At 36.7% G+C, this 18,816-nt stretch overlaps 3 protein-coding genes across 4 annotated transcripts in view; 1 reads left to right on the forward strand and 2 right to left on the reverse strand.

The window, feature by feature from the left end:
• The window catches only part of LOC122087325 (hypersensitive-induced reaction 1 protein), a 5,518-nt gene extending 4,440 nt beyond the window's left edge, over positions 1 to 1,078 (reverse strand). Inside the window, exon 1 of one of the 2 annotated variants that reach the window (XM_042656407.1) lies at positions 879 to 1,078. The gene's annotated coding sequence lies outside the window, so the exon portion shown is untranslated. Of the gene's footprint in view, positions 1 to 302; positions 448 to 878 lie in introns of those variants that run through there. The other variant, XM_042656408.1, reaches the window with a different exon arrangement.
• Positions 1,079 to 4,812: 3,734 nt separating this feature from the next.
• Positions 4,813 to 9,080, reverse strand: LOC122085410 (hypersensitive-induced response protein 1). The gene is made up of 6 exons (XM_042653829.1): positions 8,926 to 9,080; positions 7,388 to 7,584; positions 6,782 to 6,902; positions 6,094 to 6,185; positions 5,854 to 5,950; positions 4,813 to 5,443 (listed from the first exon to the last, which is right to left on the reverse strand). Exons 2-6 carry the CDS (start codon positions 7,574 to 7,576, stop codon positions 5,082 to 5,084), a joined length of 861 nt encoding a protein of 286 aa, XP_042509763.1. The 5' UTR covers positions 7,577 to 7,584; positions 8,926 to 9,080; the 3' UTR covers positions 4,813 to 5,081.
• A 2,856-nt stretch (positions 9,081 to 11,936) lies between these two features.
• Positions 11,937 to 18,696, forward strand: LOC122085996. Its single transcript, XM_042654641.1, has 7 exons — positions 11,937 to 12,236; positions 13,476 to 13,625; positions 13,854 to 14,069; positions 14,807 to 14,928; positions 15,197 to 15,360; positions 17,259 to 17,413; positions 18,406 to 18,696. The coding sequence occupies exons 1-7, from the start codon at positions 12,012 to 12,014 to the stop codon at positions 18,502 to 18,504; spliced, it is 1,131 nt and encodes a 376-aa protein (XP_042510575.1). The 5' UTR covers positions 11,937 to 12,011; the 3' UTR covers positions 18,505 to 18,696.
• Positions 18,697 to 18,816: the final 120 nt, after the last annotated feature.

Raw genomic sequence — 18,816 nt, forward strand, 5'->3', positions numbered from 1 at the left:
CCCCCCCCCCCAAACAAAAAAAAGAAGAAGAAAAAACTGCAACCCTGGAATTAATTGCATCTATGGGATTTCAAATTTGACACCCATCAACATACAAGTCCAAATATGTCGAAATAACCAACAGAAATCCATGATGAACTTAAAGATTCAATCAGCCATTGACAGTTCAATTCAAATAATGGCAATTACACAAAAAATACGAGGCAGAGCAACTGAAGTCAGTTCTGGCACCATAACAAACAAACACAAATATGAAGAATTAAATTCAAAAGTAACAACTACACAAGAAACAAGTGACAAACCAGCTTAGCTCTGTCTTATCAAACAACCGGAAGTGCTAAAAGGGCAAAGGGAAGAAGAGAAATCCACGAATGTAAAGAAGAGGAGAGGTATAAGTCAAAACAAATAGAGATTCAGATTATATAGCCATAAGACAATCATAAAGGATAAGAATAGAGGCAGCGTTAGGAATTTGGACCCTTCTAAACCTTAAGGTCATAAAAATCCAAAACATCGAAGCTGTACCCATTAACAGAGGAGACAATCGGAATTATTCAACCAACATAACCAGTACAGATAAATTATTAAATTCTAAACTTTAGCAAATATGAACAATGTCAACCTAAACTAGATAAACCTAAAAAGTAATCCGCCGTCAGTTTTACGCAGGATAGAAGCATTCAACTTAAACGTAACATTAAAGCTCGCTTAAAATTCATCACAATCCAAATAGGCTCTTTCGTCATCAGAAAACAACGAGGATCAGACATTCTTAAACAGTAATTCATCGAATTGACTACTTTTTTCTATGTTGAATGGATCAATTGAGATGAGAAATCATGTTTATCATAATCAAAGACAGAGAAATCCAAGCTTACCTGGCGCAGACCCAAGTGATCGTTCAAGTCTCCTTGTTATGAACTTGGAAGTCTCAACTTCTATATACCTCTCTCTCTCTCTCTCTCTCTCTTCAGATATTTTCTCCTCTCTTTCTATTGTCTCTTTCAAACTCTAAACTCCTTTTCCTTGCTTTGCCTCCGTCCTCGTTCATGTCTCCAGAGTGGCGGTTTCATGGTTTGTTAAGCGAAGCTGCAGGTAGAGGTTGAATTGGGGCACACAGTATTGTAATAACTCTGGGACCATCTGATCCTAATAATCAATTGAGTCGACGGTTGAGATCAGAGGTTTGAGTGGAGGATGTTATGTTGGGGACCCACCCATTGGTCTCCTTTCAATTCCATTACAAGGAAATTAAACAGAGCAATGGATGACGCTATTTGACCTTTTCCAAGAAAGCAAATCGTTTGCTTGCACAGTTGTACTATCTCCTTGTTTGGTAGTGCCGAAGATAGCGAAACAGAGATAAACATTAAAAAAGAAAAAAAAAATTAAAAGAGGAAAAATCGAATATTACGAAATTACAAGGAACGACACATGAAAGAGAATATCAACACGAAATATCTTGTGGGTTATGATTGAGATTGTAGAATGGATATTTTTTGGACTATGATATTCTGTAATAATTTTACACCATTAAATGGGTGTGGGTCCTTACACTTAGAGGTGGTCCGCACACCCTTTGGATGGAGTAAGAAATCACAGCCAATAAATGATCTGAGATTATTACAAGAGGTCATAGTCCAAGAGAGGATTTGGCTTATTGAGATATTGGGTTCTTCTGCATAAAAGAACAAAATAAAAGGAGTTTCAAAAGCCATTAGGATCCCAGCTCACACATGTTGGTTATCACCTCATAAGAGGGATGTGGGTTTTTTATACCTCTTTTTTGGGTACAAGAGGTTGGTTCTATTCTAATAGGGTGTCTTAGGTCCCCAAAATTCAACCTAGTCCCAGTTAAACCTTGTTGGGTTCACGCTCAGGCCAACCTTACAGGGCTCAAGGTTGGTTTGGGTTGTGCCGAGTTGACCCTAGCTGGTTTTTTTTTTTTTCTACAAAGAATCACAAATGCAAATGCTAAGCTTATGCTTACCAAAAGGTGGTGGGGAGATGTTAAAGCTATGGTTAACCTTTTCTCACCCCCAATCCATAAATTTGTAACAAGCAAGATTGTTAATTTTGTTATAAAATAGACCTTTTAATCGCCTGGCATCACCACATCTCCCAGAAACAAGACTGACCAAATTTTGATCCAACTCTTTATGATTGCCACTATATATAAAGGTTATATCTATACATGACAAGGACACAATAGACCTCATATGAAAAGAAAATGGGGGGAAATAGTTTAACCATTTGGTTATCTTAACTCAATAGGAAGAGTATGTAGTTTGTATAACACGTGATGTGGGTTGAAGTCATACAAATAACTCATGTAATACATGATGTAGCTTGTGTAATACATGACATGGGCCTAGGGAAAGGGGGACACTATTACTAAATACAATAATAGATCAGGGTTAAAATCAGACTGGACCAGACTAGGCCTAGGTCTCAAGGCTGGGCAGGGTTGACCCTTATAACCGGATTAGATAGGGTTCAGGCTCAGGGCAGCCCAGGAGTAGTTCGGGCCAAACTTACACCCTTACTCCAAGTCCTACCCGGTTATGTCAAGAAAAAAAAGAAAACAAAATAAAGAAACAAAATAAATTATTTTTTTTTGAAATTATACAAAACAAAATACAAGATGCTTATTTTGTGGTGGTAATTTTTCTTCTCACTGTATTAGGTGGAGAGACCATCCTTCTTTTTAGGTTCCCTCTCCCTCTCCCTTTTTTTTTTAAGTGGGGAAAGTATTTTTATCGAGAAATATGGCTTTACACAAGAACCAATGGGACCCATTTGAATAAGGAAACATCAACAAAGATGGGATTTCCATCTTTTATGTGGGGTGGAGCAGTCATTTTGCCACACCTTGTGTCTATGCGCAGGCACTCTGCTCCCTAACAATATTTTTCTTCCTTTACAAGTGAGTATGTGAAGTTGTCAAACTTTTTCTTTTGTTATTTATTGAAACAGGCAGGTAAGTTAAAAGTAGTTGGCGAATGTTCATGGTGGATGAATGAAGTCTCAATTGTTTGCTCAATTAGTTTGATGCCTTACTTAGTTGGGTGGACCTCCCAAGAGGTCATGGGTTCAACTCTCCTATCTTCACATTATCTGTCCCAATATCTTTATCTATGTATCAATCTATTCGACTTGGTCGTTGACAAAGGAAGAGGATGAAGCGATTTTCTCCAAATGTGATGCTATGAGTGAACATGAACTCTCATCCTCTATTGTTCATAGTCTAAGATACCCTTCCCGATGAGGTGGATGACACCATGGGTGGAGAGAAACTGAATCCATTATTGAATGGATCCTACTCCTCACTTTGAAACAATTATATGGTAAGAGAAAATTGTGCTCATTCATTGGATTTGGCTGAGTTCTGTTTGTTGACTTGAGGGATACCTAACTCCATTAATAAAATCACACCTAAGGGAAAAAAAACAAAAATCCATTAAGAAAAGGCATCCCAAACTCGATAAACTTAAAAAAATATCTGTGGAAAAACAAGAAGTCATGCTTTCTTGTTGAATTGACTGGATCTACATAGCTATTGATCTCAATTTGCTTGTTTAATTGTCTCTTAATATTATTCGGCAATCTATATCTGATCTTGTGGATGCCAAATGAGACGTGTGAATAGAAGAAATTCATATGATAACTTGTTGCTTTCATGTTTAATGTGAAAACCCAGCATGAGCAGGCTAAGACCAGGCTGCTTCAAATATATATATATATAACTGCTCTCAAGTTACATAATCTTATTCCAGGGTCCAAAGAGGTGGCACAATTGGGCATAACCCTCCATGTTTGGGCGTAGAGGCTGACTAACCATGACCATGGAGTGTTCATTTTCCCTATAAATTTTAAAGGTAAAAAGTGCCACGACACCCTTGACCAATTTTCCTCTCACATGAACTTTTTAAGTATTTTTTTCTCACCAACTTTGAAAATATGGATTCCACAAGAGATTTTTTTTTTTTGAAACCTCACTTTGGTGTCGAAGGGTAGGGGAAAACCATTTTTGCGTTTGGAGAAAACAGAAGGGGAGGGCGAGTGGAGTGACTAGTGAGAGCTTGAAAGGTGAAAAATGTGAAAAATGTTAAGATAGAAAGGACCTCACTTTGACCTCAATGGTAACTATTTCGGTTGTGGTCCAATGTTGGTTGGTAATTTTATGGTTAAACCAAGCTATCAATCAATCGTCATCCAAAGATTCTTGAAAACGCGTTCTCAAGAATCAAGCTAGGGAATAAAATGAAGAAAATAATTGTTCTAAACGCTGTATAGGATCACTAGATGGATGGACCACAAACCCAAATAATATCAACCCTGCTTTCTTACCAAAGAAGGCCAAAGGGTTCGCTTGAATGACTTTTAATGGGTTCTATGTTTGAGTCTGAGACTCTTGAGAAGACTATATATGGTGGATGCTCATTTATTTCATAGTGTTAATGAAGGGTGAAGGTCCTCATCATCATTAATTCATTGGATGTTCTAAGCAAAGAGTTCTATTATTTGTATAGAAATCAAACATAAGGTACAGATGTTGCAACCTGGTGGTCAAGCAGTCAAAACAGCCTCTCGACATTCTTGGGGTAAAACGGCATAGTTCTCGCCCCCGGATCTCGCATAAGTGGGAGCCTTGTGCATCGAGTATGGCCTTTTTTTTTTTTTTTTTTTTTTTAACATCAAACCTAACCTAATAATCAAACCAACAAAGAAAAAAACTTCCGAATTCTATGTGTGTGTGTGTGTGAGAGAGAGTGAGAGAGAGAGAGAGAGAGAGAGAGAGAGAGAGAGAGAGAGACCACAATATATATGTATTAACATCCAAACATATGGTAAATAGTATGAAAGTTTTAACAGTATAGATGTGTAAAACACACATTATTCCACCAAAGAATACACAACATATATTACATGCACCTTAGCCTTCAGGTTTCCACAGGCTTGGGCCAGGCCATCCCAAATGCAAGGGAAAAAGTTGCAATTAACAGAGATTTAACAACCTCCCTCTAACAGCAATATACACCACCAAGTAGAAAGATATCCATTCCGGCAAACCATAGACCCTACTGCTGAGTGGAGTTGGCCTGAAGGAGACCTTCTCTAATCTGTGAGGCAACGTCCTTCACAGCTCCAGGCCCGTGTGGGATGAAAACGGAAGAAGACTTTGATGATGCTCCAATCTCCTTCATTGTATCAAAGTACTGGGTCACCAGTACCATGTCCATTACATCCTTTGCTGTTGTCCCTGGCACATTTGTAGAGAAGGCCAGTACACTGTCCCTCAATCCATCCACAATGGCCTGGCGCTGTCGAGCTATACCAAGACCCGCCAGATATTTGGACTCTGCATCTCCCTCAGCTCGCTTGATCTGTAATATCTTCTCTGCTTCAGCCTTCTCATTTGCTGCCACTCTCAATCTAGCAGCTGTTGTGGCATTCAAGAGTTAATAATGCAAATCACCCCACAAACCATAAATATAGGATAATCAGTGCATCACATGGGAGTACAGCTGACCAATTCCATGAATATAAAAAGTACATAATAATATCTTAATAATTTCACATACATAACAGTGTATTTACAAAAATAACCCGGGATGCCTTTTCCTGCCATTCATTTAAACTCATAGCTAGTGATATAATCACTGGCCACAAAGATATATGATGGATGGAACAACCAGACATGGAGGATGTGATTGGGCCCATTTGCAGATTTTATTTTATGCAAATAAAGAAGGAAATCCATAGTAGAGATAATGGAGGTTCTAGTCTTTCATCCTACGGAGGTGCATATTTTTGAAAACAAGCAAATCCTTGACCCCTCAAATAATTTACCTGCATTTATTTCATTCATTGCTCTCTTTACATGCTCATCCGGTTCAATATCCACAATAAGTGTTTGGACAATCTCATAACCATATGCTGACATTGCCTGTAAAATTCAAAAAAAAATGAATACAATTTGTTGAAGCAATCTAGTATGAGGTTCCAGAAGAATGTACAATCTACTACAATATGGTAGTTCTTTAAACACCCCCTCCCCCCACACACATACAATAATAGTTAAAAGATAACCTTTTCAAGCTCTTGTTCCACAGCTTTCGCTATTTCATTCTTTTGCTCAAAGGTGGAATCCAAGTCCAACTTCGGAACACATGCCCTGATAACTGAAAAACAGTAGGGGATGGGGGACAAATTCATTAATATTTTAGGCATACTAGTTGTTGCTAAAATACAAATATATATAATGCCTATACATTTTGATTGGATAATCTCTGAACTTCAAATGGATATGACTGCAAGCACCATTAGTGAAATGTAACACCTGAGATTCCTTTAATGTAGAGAATGAAGTTTGACACAGTGGGCAAGTAATATCATAATATTATGAAAGTAATGTCTCAACTAAGATCACGAAAAGCACACTATAAGTCTATAACCTGGAAAGTATGAGAAGTTTGCAAGGGTAGGAACTTTCCTTTAAATTAACAGCAGAATTTTCAGATCGGGTTGTTTCCTTCTCTCTGTCATAAGGGGATTTTTAGACATTTTCCTAAAAAGTATTCTCCAGTATTCCAAGATGGATTTCCTCCTCTCTATCATATAAACATCAAGACATCTATCCCGCTGGATAATTATAATAATGTAGGTCATAGGGCTGATATGTTTGTCAAGAACAGATAATCAAAATATAAAAGATGGAAGCACAAACAGAACTTAAATTTCATAAAGCTCAGCAAATTTAAGAGTTCCACATTCAGACCATCAAAAACGTATGCTTGAATCTGCTCCCTGGTGTTGCTGAGCTTATAGAAAGCATCAGCAGCTTTGTCTGCCAAAGCACGATACTGAATGGATGCAACCACAGTGACAAAGACATTGTCCTGAAAAGACAAAGTTGATCAGAGACCACAATTTGAGAATGTTAAAACTTTAGACCTAAAGAAAATAAAATAACTGTGTGATAGTCCAGGATTTCCTTTCCTTTTTTATGCTTATTAGTTCGGCATTACTGCATATATGAACATCACAATCTTTGAACTCTTCTTTCATCCACTAAGGTCATTTCTCTTTTCTCACGCTTTTTTCTATTGGTTCATGAGTGATACAATTAACAAGACATCCAGGTGTGTTTAACATCAATCTTGTGATTGGATGAGTACCAAATCTATGTTTTTAAGCAGAAATCTGCCAAATAAGACTCCTGATATACATGCAAACTAGTTGAATGTTATCTATGATTATGGTGGCATCAGTACTAGAATAGACTGCAAGTTAGCTATAGGGAAAATATAGAAGTATTTATACAGATATCAAAATGCTCAATCTGAAAATCTTTTACATAAGTGGAGGTAAACAAGCCATGAACCTTAGTCTTTGTTTCACATCGAACATCAAGTTGCTGCACACGCAATGAAAGGTGCCCAGATAACTGACTCCCAAAACACCAAGGCAAGAAGTGACAACCAGGATCAAGCACATCATCAAACTTTCCAAAGGTCTCCTTGATGGCTACGGTTGACTGGTCCACTTGAATACAGCAAAGTGATTGTCCCATATTTAACTCTACCAGCAGAGGAAGACCATGATGATCAATTGAGAACAAAACAAAGGAGAAAAAAACTCACGATGCTTTAAGAATGCTTAATTAGCAACAAAGCCAGGAATGAATTCCAGCAAAATTTCTGTAAGCATGGACAGGAAGACTTAAACCAATCACAATGCAATTTATCACCAATGAAATTCTAGTCAAATGCTGCTGAATTCACGCCTCGATGAGCAAAGTATGAAGGCGGCCAGATATAGGTGGAAAAGTGAGGTCCAAGTCATAAAAAATCAGTCAAATAAAGTAAGAGCTTCACCATTGAAGAGTAGAAGACACAGAAGAGGAGAATATTTTTTTTCTTTTGTCCAATAACCATTAAAACCTTCCATATCAAGTAAACAAAATCATTTATCATGATTCATGACTAGGGGCTTAATATCTTGGGGAATAAATACCAATTACCAACTACATCCATCTAAATGACATGACAGATATTAGCAGAACCATCAATTAAGTTGAACCCAATTACACCTTGGGTTCCCCATATCCATCAACAAAACCATGTAGTACAAAAGAACAATATCATCAATCAAACTCAAAATTTCCCACAGAGAATATACTAGTTTAACATAGAGATAGCTCCACCTGAGTTCACCAGCTAATCAAGTCACTACCAAGGACAGAAATATTAAGGGGGAAGGGAAGGGAACGAGAGAGAGAGAGAGAGAGAGCCCACAATAAATAATTTACAAGTCTGTAGTGTCTGTACACTCAAAGCCTCATTCTAAATAATAATTAAAAAAAAAAAAAAAAAAAAAAAAAAACCCAGAATAATTAATTTATAAGTCTGAACAGTTTGCGTTGACCGCAAAAAATTAATAATTGGATTCAGCTTATACAAATGAACTCTAAGAAATTTGAAGTTGTCAAGGAATTAACTCAACTAACAAGCTTCAGTTTAATATCAACTATTATAATAAGCAAAGAAATCAACATAGCACAGCAGACAGAACAAATCCCCAGAAACAATCCATTGAAAGCCAGACCAGGTTCTGTATTTCAGTAATTCGACGGAACAAGGTAATATCAGCATCAATAAGTAAGAGGTAAAGGGAAAAAAAACGCTTAAATTCCAGAACGAAAATAAACCCAAAGATATCATCAGTGAAAAATGATCGTAGAATCAAAAGAGCAGAGGAGAAAAACTAATTCAAGCAGGTCTGAACTCTCGAAGACCGAGAATTTATGGAAAGCTGAAAATTCAAATCCAAGCAAGCCCAGGAAGATTGAAGAGATGGAAATTGAAGGAAACAAGAACCAAATTTACAATGGAAAACCAAAATTTAATATTCAAAACTCACCTTAAAACGCAGGGAAAACTGCGATCAGACACCGGTTCTCTTTATCGGTAATTTTCAGGCTGTTAACGATGGAAACGACCGCGACAAACGGAGCGGACCGAGACCGATAGAGTCGTGTGTAGACTGTAGACTATATGCATATGATACCACCAAGGTCAGTAGGCGATTTACCACACAATAAAGTGTACCAGTGGACGATAATGCCCATTCTACCAAATAAAAGGACGGTAATGCCCATATGGCTTTAAGAAATGAAACTAATTAGGTCATATGGTTTGGTAGAAATGAAAAATAGTTACATAAGGACAAATTTTTCCTTCACAAGTGGCTGAATAATGGAACGGATTTATCGTAATCGTGATGGACCAATCCTATTCAGTGTGACCTCGATCCATTTAAATTAAAATTGATAAATCATTCACAATATGAATTTAGATGTCATGGTTCAAACCCAACAACTTCAAAAATAGTTATGTTTTCAATTCGGCTGAAAATTATTAACTCCAACAAAAAAAAAAAAAAATCGTAACCTATAAAATTGATTTAAAAATCATTTAATCAAAACTATTTATCAATTGATTTCAAATTGAAGTATCACAACCATTTTGATTCTGATTTCATCGGAACCCAACCGATTAATACCCTAGATTCCATAGATAGTGAGGTTTATCATTAAAGTGGGGCCATTATAAGCTTTCAAATTCCAAGACTAAGATAAGAGAAAATGATTCTAGACGTGGACTTTAAGCTGGAAAATGGAAACTGAAAAGCCCAAAACCATTCGATCACATAAAAAGAAAGCCCAAGACCAAGCCCACTCACCCCATCAACTTCATGGATGAGAAGATATCTAGGTAGACTAGGCTTATCCTCTCTCTTCCCCCACCCCACCCCAACCCAACCCAACCCAAAAGATATGTGGTCCTGTCCAAACACAATTGTGGGGTATCTTCTCTCTTGCTGCTATTGACTTATCGTGGGAGATTCCATCCCACATACAAGGCTACAAGGTCCATCCCAAAAGTTGGAATATGATTAAAAATTTAGAAAATTAGTGATGTACAGCTGAGGATAGCCCCCAAAAAAGTTATCACCAGTGATCAAGGTTTTCAATCGGTTCCATTTCAGTTATTCAATTTGGTTTGGGTTCAGTTCAATATATGGAATAAAGGGATCAAGATCGAACCGAACTAAGAATAAGAACACATTATCAAAATTGAACTTATTTGGTTAGGTTTTTATTTAGATTTGGTTCTATTACTCATAAAGGTATTTCATCAATAATTAATATAGAACTGAGTCTCCAACTACTAATGCAGATTGCCTAGAATACAAAATACAATCCATAGAAAAAAATAGAAAGTTCTAGTATCTTATTTCGGGAAGATTCAAAGAAATTATAATTCAAAGTTAAACGCTTATTTTTAATCACCTACCAATGGCCATGGGGACTTGGTTTGTTCAACTCATACGCCTTTTCCACCCTTGAGTTTGGTGGATATTCTAGTCACATTTGGCAACACTTCTGTTTTTACGTGAGTGTTTTTCATGTCTAAAGCGATTCTATAAGTTTCTATTCTCAAATAACTTTTATGGAAGAAAAGAGCATGCTATTGATATTGTTTGCTCATTTTGAGCATATCATTATGAGAAAACAACAAATCTACGCTTCTCTCATCAATCTTGTCCTCCATATCTGATTGAGCCACCACAACAGTCTCGATAGAATCCTCAAAAATCTCCATAGAATTAAGTAATAATAAACAAAGTATCATTCAAAATCACCTGATAAAGTATTACCAAGACTCACCTTCAAAATTTGCTTCTTATCTTAAGCAAAGAATGCATTACGATGCAAGTAGACTTGCATCTATTTTATCCTTGATAAAAAGTGCATAGTGGTGATCTAAGGTCAACTCCTGCCTCACATAAGGGGTTGCATCTGACAATCATGGGGTGTGGGTTGATGGGTAGGGCTCCTCTGTGGCGCAATAGAAGTGGCAACACAAATCAAAGGCTTGGACCACCTCAATGCTCACGCCAGCTTGTTGGAATCTATGTCCGGATGCTCCAGGTTGTTGGATGTGTGCTATCACTCCTGTTGCACCATAAAGGAGCCAGATCCATTGATTGCCTCCTCATACAAACAAATTGTTGTCATATACTGTAAAAGAAAGAAGCGTTACATTGTAGAAGTTTATCAGATCCTTTTTTTCAATTAGATACATCCAAACTTTCTAGGATAGGCATAACTAGTTTTACCGGTTGGAGAGGTGATGTGGATACATTTTTTCCTTTTAAATGTAAAGAAACGAATGCTCAAGATTAATTATATCATGGAGGAATCTAACTATGTTTGGAAGCCAAGAAAAAAAAAATATATAAAAAACATAATAAAACAAAAGTTATAATTATACAATAATTTTTTTTTATGTATAATTTTAAGACACATTGTATATAATAACTTAATACATCAAAAGCTTAAGTTATTGGTTGGAAAACATCAAATTTCTTATCCAATCGTTTAGTCAAAACAAAGCCTCAATGACACTGATCCTATCCACGTCCGTTCCAATCACTTAACCAAAGTTACCTAACAAATATCATTCTCATCTTTAATAGGAAAAAAGACAAAAGCGTACGTGAACGTAGTACGTGACACAATTGATCAGACACAAATTGCACTGTCAAAAAAAAAAGTAAAAAAAAATTGACAATTATATATATACAATTGCTTCAGTGCCACGTAGGATCAGCATGAGGTGGGACCGTGGGACGGATCAGCATGAGGTGGGACCGTGGGACCCACACGATGGAGATGATAATCTACCCAATAGATAGTGACGACAAGACAACCTTCGTTTCAGCTACGTCTGGGGTCCTGCGCTCGTAAGCAACGTGGACCAATCATCTATCGTGGAATCGCACAATTTGCATGGTGAGTTAGACATATAATAGTTACAATATTCGCACGCAACGAAGCTGGAGGAGGACAAAATTGGACTTCGTTTTCTCTCTCTAGACACAGTTATAAGGCCAAACAGAGAGGAAGAGAGAGAGAGAGAGAGGTGAATCACTACCAGCCCATGGAGGTAAGCAGAGTCTCTGGCATGTTCTCTTTATGCTCGTCGATCAAAAGCAAGTGTTCACTCTCTTCCTTTTCGCCTCTTCTTCGAACCAATTCACGGATTCCCGTTCCCTCAAAGAGAGGATTTCTCGGCTATTCCATGTCTAGTAGAAAACGAGATCTATGCATCGCTTCTTCTGGTTCTAGTTCTAATACATATGGATTTGAGGGTTCTTATCATCAGGTTCATATCTTTTTCTCGCTTTCATGTCTTGCAATGATTTTATATTAAATGTTGAGTGGTGATTACTCTTAGAGGGGTCAAATTTCGTAAACTCTAGATAGAGAGGGTTATGATATCATTATATTTGTTCTTCGTGTTGAAATTCCGTCTTCAATTTCTTTTAAAAAGTCGTTTATTATAATATAACGGCCCCGCTGATCAGAAATTGATCACAAATTCCGGAAGAAGCATACCAATGATAAAAATATATGTTTAGTGGTGATTACTACTATTTTTTTCCTTCTTAATTACGATTAAAATGATTTCAAATAAAGCCAAATTTTGTAACATGGCTCCGGATCCCTTTGAACCCATTATTTGTCTCATGCTTTCTTTTCATGCATGTTGGGTTGATGGAATCCCCCTAATTGGGAATTGGGTTGGTGCGATAGGCTGTGGCCTTTTTTTTTTTTTTGGAAAGGGGTGGGGGGGATAAGAGATATGAAGGGAATTTGGATTTGTTAATTATACTGGCTAATCTTCAATCTGTTTCTTCATGCTTTGCCTGGTTATATTACATTCTTCAATTTGGTTCTGTTTGTCTGTACTCTGTGGTTATGGAGCAATTCCTTTTCTTTCCAACAATAATTATCATCTAATCCTTTGAGATATTGTCCCATTACAGAGGTCTCATTCCATCTAAATTTTTGAGTAATTCCTTTTCTTTCCAGTAATAATTATCCTCTAATCCTTTAAGAGATATTGTCCCATTACAGAGGTATCATTCCATCTAAATTCTTATCGGAGTGTAACTTTCTGATGAAGTTTAGTATGTAATTGCCATCTTCCAGTGGAAGGATGCGACTAAGTTGATGTTTAGCATCAAATTATTTCTGATATTACGTGATATACTTATCACCTCCGAGAAATTTGTGTACCATATTCTATACTTATACCTGCAAAATAGTTTGCATTGGTATTCTTATTCTTTTAACAATTTTTCTCACTCCCAAGCTTCCTTATTGTGCTGCTTCTTTTTTTTTTTTTTGGTTGAACTTATTGAGCTGCTTATGCGTTGGACATGGATGAATAGAACAGTGTTCCAGGAGCTCCAAGTTATTTATTTATTTTCCCCGGGCATTGGCCAGTACTTGTCAACATATGTGGGCCTGTCATTTCCAAATCATCTCTTTGTTGTTCATTTAATTCCTTTCTGTTGATTTTGCTATGTTTTCTGATGGCTAATGTCACCTTTTTCAGGGTGCTGCTGAATCTTTCTTCAGGACAGCGCTAGAAAGCATGGAGAAGGTCTATTTAAGTAGGAATCCCACTGCAAGTTCCATACTGGAGCTTGTTCGTTCGTTTGATGGTGAAATTTTCTATGACCATCTTGCATTCAGGACATTTGGGGTATTTCACTTTATTTTATTAGATTGTATGTGAACATTTAGATAGTTAATTAGATTTTGCCTTTAGATTGTTAATTTATAGCTTTAAGTATTACCCCTTTCAATTTATTGAATTTCAATCTAAGTGACCACATACCACCTATTTTCTTGCTTAGTTTTCAGCTCAGCTCTAATTCTTGATAGAATTTGGCTGTTTTTATAGTGACCTCTTTCATTTGTAACATGACAGGCTGATGGTTATGGAATTGACTCCATGGCAAGGTTTTTCCTTGACTTTGGTTATACGCCTCAGGATGAATTGAGATTTCCTGCAAAAAAATTGAAAGCGTTGTGGTTTGCTCCTCCCAGTAGTCCATCTTCTGAAAATGGGAGTGGTGTTAATGGGCCTTTGCCCAGAATATTCATATCAGAACTTCTTGTCAATGAGATGAGTCCTGAAGCTCAGGTTTGTTCCGAGATTTTTGTTCTTGTTCAATAGATAGGTTTTAAGTTTGGATGGAACTGTTGCAACTGGTACTCTTCTATAGTTGTCAGAACTTCTTATATATTTGAATTGTAAATCATCTTTATTCTGTTCTTTCTAAGCATAGTCACTAGGTAAATATTTGTTTTTATATCTCTCGATTATGCTTCCTTTTGCAGCATCAACGGAAAATCTGATATGATAGAGAGTTGGAAGAATATGTAGACTTTGTTTTCTTGACGTATTTGTGACCTTTATGGAAATCATACTTCAGCACCTCTGATAGAAGGAATTTGACCATTATGTTTCTTATATTTCTTGTCAATATTTTTCAAGTTCTTCATATGTAAAAAATGGTGGGACCAAAGTAGTGGCACAAATCATTCATTTTATTCTCAAGTGGCTTTACCTTTAAATGATAGCTGATGCTTTACATAAGAATAAAAGCGTATCCTCACTTTTTCCCTGGGGTTGGATGATGTGACAGTTTTAACTTGCACAAATGTAAATTTGAGAGATGTGAAACCATTTTATCCATCTTTTTTCATTTACTAAAACAGTTGTGTTCCTCACTTCTTTGCTGTTACTACATCTTGATCATGTGGCATTTACTGATATTAGATGATGTGTTTCTAATCAAATTTTCTGTTCTTTATTATGGATTCCTAAATCATTTGCTTACTGTCAGAATGATCAATAAGTATTGTTTTTGCATGTAGGAAATAATTAGAAAATACACTAAAATATCTGGCAGTGGGAATAAATACGCCGCACTTGCAAGTGCACTGGGATCTTTAACATGGGAAAGGCCCCTGCATTCTGAATTCCAGCAACTAGCTAGGTAATTCTCTGGAACATTTCTTTCACCAGCAAGTATGTTTCTTTCTTTATTTTTTTCTAGTGGAATGAAGTATAGATGTAGTTTTTTCTTTTTTCAAATTTGATGTGATATACATTGCTAATGGTCGGACTCTGTAGCAAATCTGCTTTTCTTATTAGCTCTCAACTGTTGCAGGAATGCTGTGAAATATGGCCATCTACATAAGTCACATACCACTTGTAGAAACTTCCACTTTTAAAGTCTCACTGTTTGTTTTGTGGATTGCCAGGGAGAGTGAATATGCTGCATGGACTCTTGTCAATGGATATGCAGTGAACCATGTAACTATTTCCACTCATCGGCTGAAGTCCCACTTGGGAAACATTAATAGTTTCAATCAATTTATTGAAGAAAATGGATATAAATTGAATTCTGAAGGTGGAACTTTAAAAGGTTTGTTATTTACTTTGTCATATCCAACGATTCAAGTTACATTGAATCTTTTCCCCTTACTTCTGTCCCTGTGCCCAAAACAATCGGGAGAAGGAAAATCAAATTTGATTAAAAAATCCAATATATAAAATGAATATTCTTACTCTGGTTGTTTGGTTTAAAAAAATAAATTAAAAAGTAACTAAAATTTTAAACTGTAATGTAACTTGAGGAAAACTGTAAAGAAACTTCTTGAAGTAATAGAAGCTCTTTTCATCACAAATTATTTCTATATGCATTAAGCTCATTGAGATTGTATGATGTGACCTTTGTTGCATAATCTGCTGGAATTATGAACTTGACCTGGAATTTGGAAACATCATCATAATAAGAGTTATGATAGACATTGCGCCAGTGTATTCATGATTCATGTCCCCAAGGCAACTGATTTCGTGTCTGGGGCCTCTAGGCTTGCATCAAAGGTTTATGCAACTTGTTGCTAAGAAGAAATTGTTAGGTGTCACCTGGATGCCTTAAATAAACTACTTAACACCATATTTTCAAGGGATGAATGCTTGACAGGGAAAGGTGAAAGAATGGTGCTAAGGGCAGAGTAGGACTCATTTATAATTTTTCAAAGATGTCCAAAATCTCTCTCTCTCTAAGTGGGGTGGAGGGCAGGACTTCTTTCTTCTCTTCATGCCTTTCATGGCCACTGTATTTCATTGCCCGCTCAGTCCATGTATAGTGACATCCTTTCCGTCTAAAATGTTAGATTTGTGCTTACCTCTGCCTATGTGATTGGCAGTGGCTCATATCTGTGTGCATGATGTGATCCATGAGGGAAAAAAAGGAGGGGAGGAAAAATAGAGGGGGATGGAAGTGTGGAACCACTATCATATATTTGTGTCAACACTCAAAATTAGTTACAACCACATCCAAGCGAACATGAAAAGAAATATGGTTTGGGTTGAATTTCGCCGTGTGGATAAATTGCTTATGGAACTGCACAAACTGCATGACAAGTTTCCAGAAGCCTCCAAGTAGTTCTGAGGCCTGATCGATAGCCTACTTAAATGTCATGGTTGGCTTAGATTTTCAGATTCACAGACTCAGTCCATCAGACCTATGAGAGTCTGGCTATTTTCGAGGTTGCAAGCGTTATGTAAATAGGTTTACCTGTCTGACAGATGTAGAATGATTAAATACATGAATAGTGTATAGCATGGCATATGGAGTATACTTGTAACTGTTTCTCATAGGGTTGTGTCACCATTTCTGCTGCTGACTCTCCTCTACAATCTCGAAGTTCTGGGTCAGATGGAGCGGGAGTTTCTTCTTTCAATTCATTTCACAGAAAGGACCACTATAATTATTGGATCATGTTATTTTTTCCTGACAACGATTTCATTCCAAAGCCATGTCTTTGATCATGGTGCAATATGTCCTAGGTTTATCCTTGAGCCTACTAATCCTTTGTGTACTTATGCACATTTGGAACTTCCTATTTTACCCCTCTTCCCAATGCAAATGTACTTGAAAGCTGGACTGTTTTTATTTGCTATTTTCTATTTTTGCATATTTAGAAGTCATGAAAAATTGACTGTTTATTCTAATAATAGATATTTCTTTTGGGTCTCTAAATTTTTTAATAAATTTTAATTTTTAAAGAATATAAATGTTTGTAACTCAATGAGAAACCAGGTACCCTATGGAGAATGGTTATAACATTCAATTCAGTTTTTCAAATTTTGCATTGCATTAATTGGAACTTCTGTTGTTCATCCTTTACCTTCCACTGCTGTAAATGATAGAGAAGGCTAATTTGGTATTTGGAACAGTTATCTGTTACATTCGTTTCCAGCAGCTTCTATTGCAGGGAGGAGTGGACAGCCACTGACTTCATTTCTGCTTTACAGTGAGTCCTGATGGTCTTCTGCTGCAGAGTTCAACTGTAGCAGATTCAATGCCCTTTCATTTTTCTGATGGAGTAGTTGAATCTGTTCCTTGTTCATACATCGAGTTTGCGGAGCGTCTGGTGTTGCCTCAGTATAAAAACTTACCTGAAAAAGAGGTATCCTCACTTCTATTTATACATAGACTTGTAATCTGATTTTTTAAGATGGAAGGAATGAAATGAGAATGATTTCATGAATAAAAATCTGACACTGGTTTATGATGCTCACCACACCCTTAGTACTTTATTCTGTAGTGGAGGTGTTAGGCTATTTTCAATAGCCTTACCAGGAAAGTGTCCATGACCAAGCCAACCTGGTGCAACTGTCAGGTCAGAAGGTTCAACTCAATGATCTTGGCAAAAACAACATGCAATTCATCTATTTCAGTTGTTTTCCAACCTCCTGGAACCTTAAGGTCATAAAAATCATGAATTATGATTCATGAACCATGGGGTGTAAAAGCTTCACAGAAGAGACAGAAATCATCAGAACCTCCATGAAGCATTAAAACATGAATCATGAGCCATGAATTGCCAAAAAACAGAAAACTCACTGGAATCTTCATGAACCTTAAGCCATGAACCATACAACCTTCATCTTGTTAGAAATCCTAAACCTTGTATTGGATATCTCAATAAAGGCTTAAAGAAATGATCCATGAAGCAAAACATAATGAAATCTAAAACCCAATTAAAAACCATTAAACCCATTGTTAAAATTGGACGCCGGACCATGCTACAAGAGAGTGAGAGAGATCAACATCAGAGAAAATGCAGAGGTTGCCGGAATAGAGGGAGGGAGAAGCTGGTGGTTGCCATTTCCATCACCATTTCGATAAATGAGATGAAAAGGGGGATGGGATTAGAGGAGAGTTGAGAGTAGGGAGGTACTTACAGAGATGGGTTTGTGTGAATGCTGGGGAACAGTGATGTGACCTTAATTTATGATGTATGTAATCCCAATTTACATGGTTTTGAAGCTTGATAAATCTGAGATGTTTATGAGATGGGTTTTCTGTCCTTTTTTGTTGTCCATCTTTCTCAGTTGTGTATATAATTGTGTAAACAGTTTGCCATATGGCATTGCTTATAAGTTTTGAATTGTGCAGATCAAGGAATACCACAGGCGCGATGGTTTTGAGGTTGGAAATGCTGACAAGATATTTGAGAGCACATCAAGGGATCAATTAACAAGAAAAGCTGTATAACAATCAGTAAACAACTTGTCGTTATAGTTTCTTACTTATCTGCACAATAAAGTAAGTTTAACGTGCATGAAATGGAATGGCCAACTGGGTGCTTTTTGTCTTACAATCTGGAATGAGCTGACATGAAATAACTAAGATGTGTATAAACATATTATCTTACTGTAATAAGGTTCATTGCAAACGTTTGTGTTATGAATTATCTTGAGAGAGAGAGAGAGAGAGAGAGAGAGAGAGTACTTTTATATATGATGTCCTTGGCATAATCATCTTGATAGACATAGATGTTGTGCTCAAGAGTGAGAGAGCCATCTT

This window comes from Macadamia integrifolia, chromosome 8, assembly GCF_013358625.1.
Source record: "Macadamia integrifolia cultivar HAES 741 chromosome 8, SCU_Mint_v3, whole genome shotgun sequence".
In the NCBI taxonomy this organism is placed as follows: Eukaryota; Viridiplantae; Streptophyta; class Magnoliopsida; order Proteales; family Proteaceae; genus Macadamia; species Macadamia integrifolia.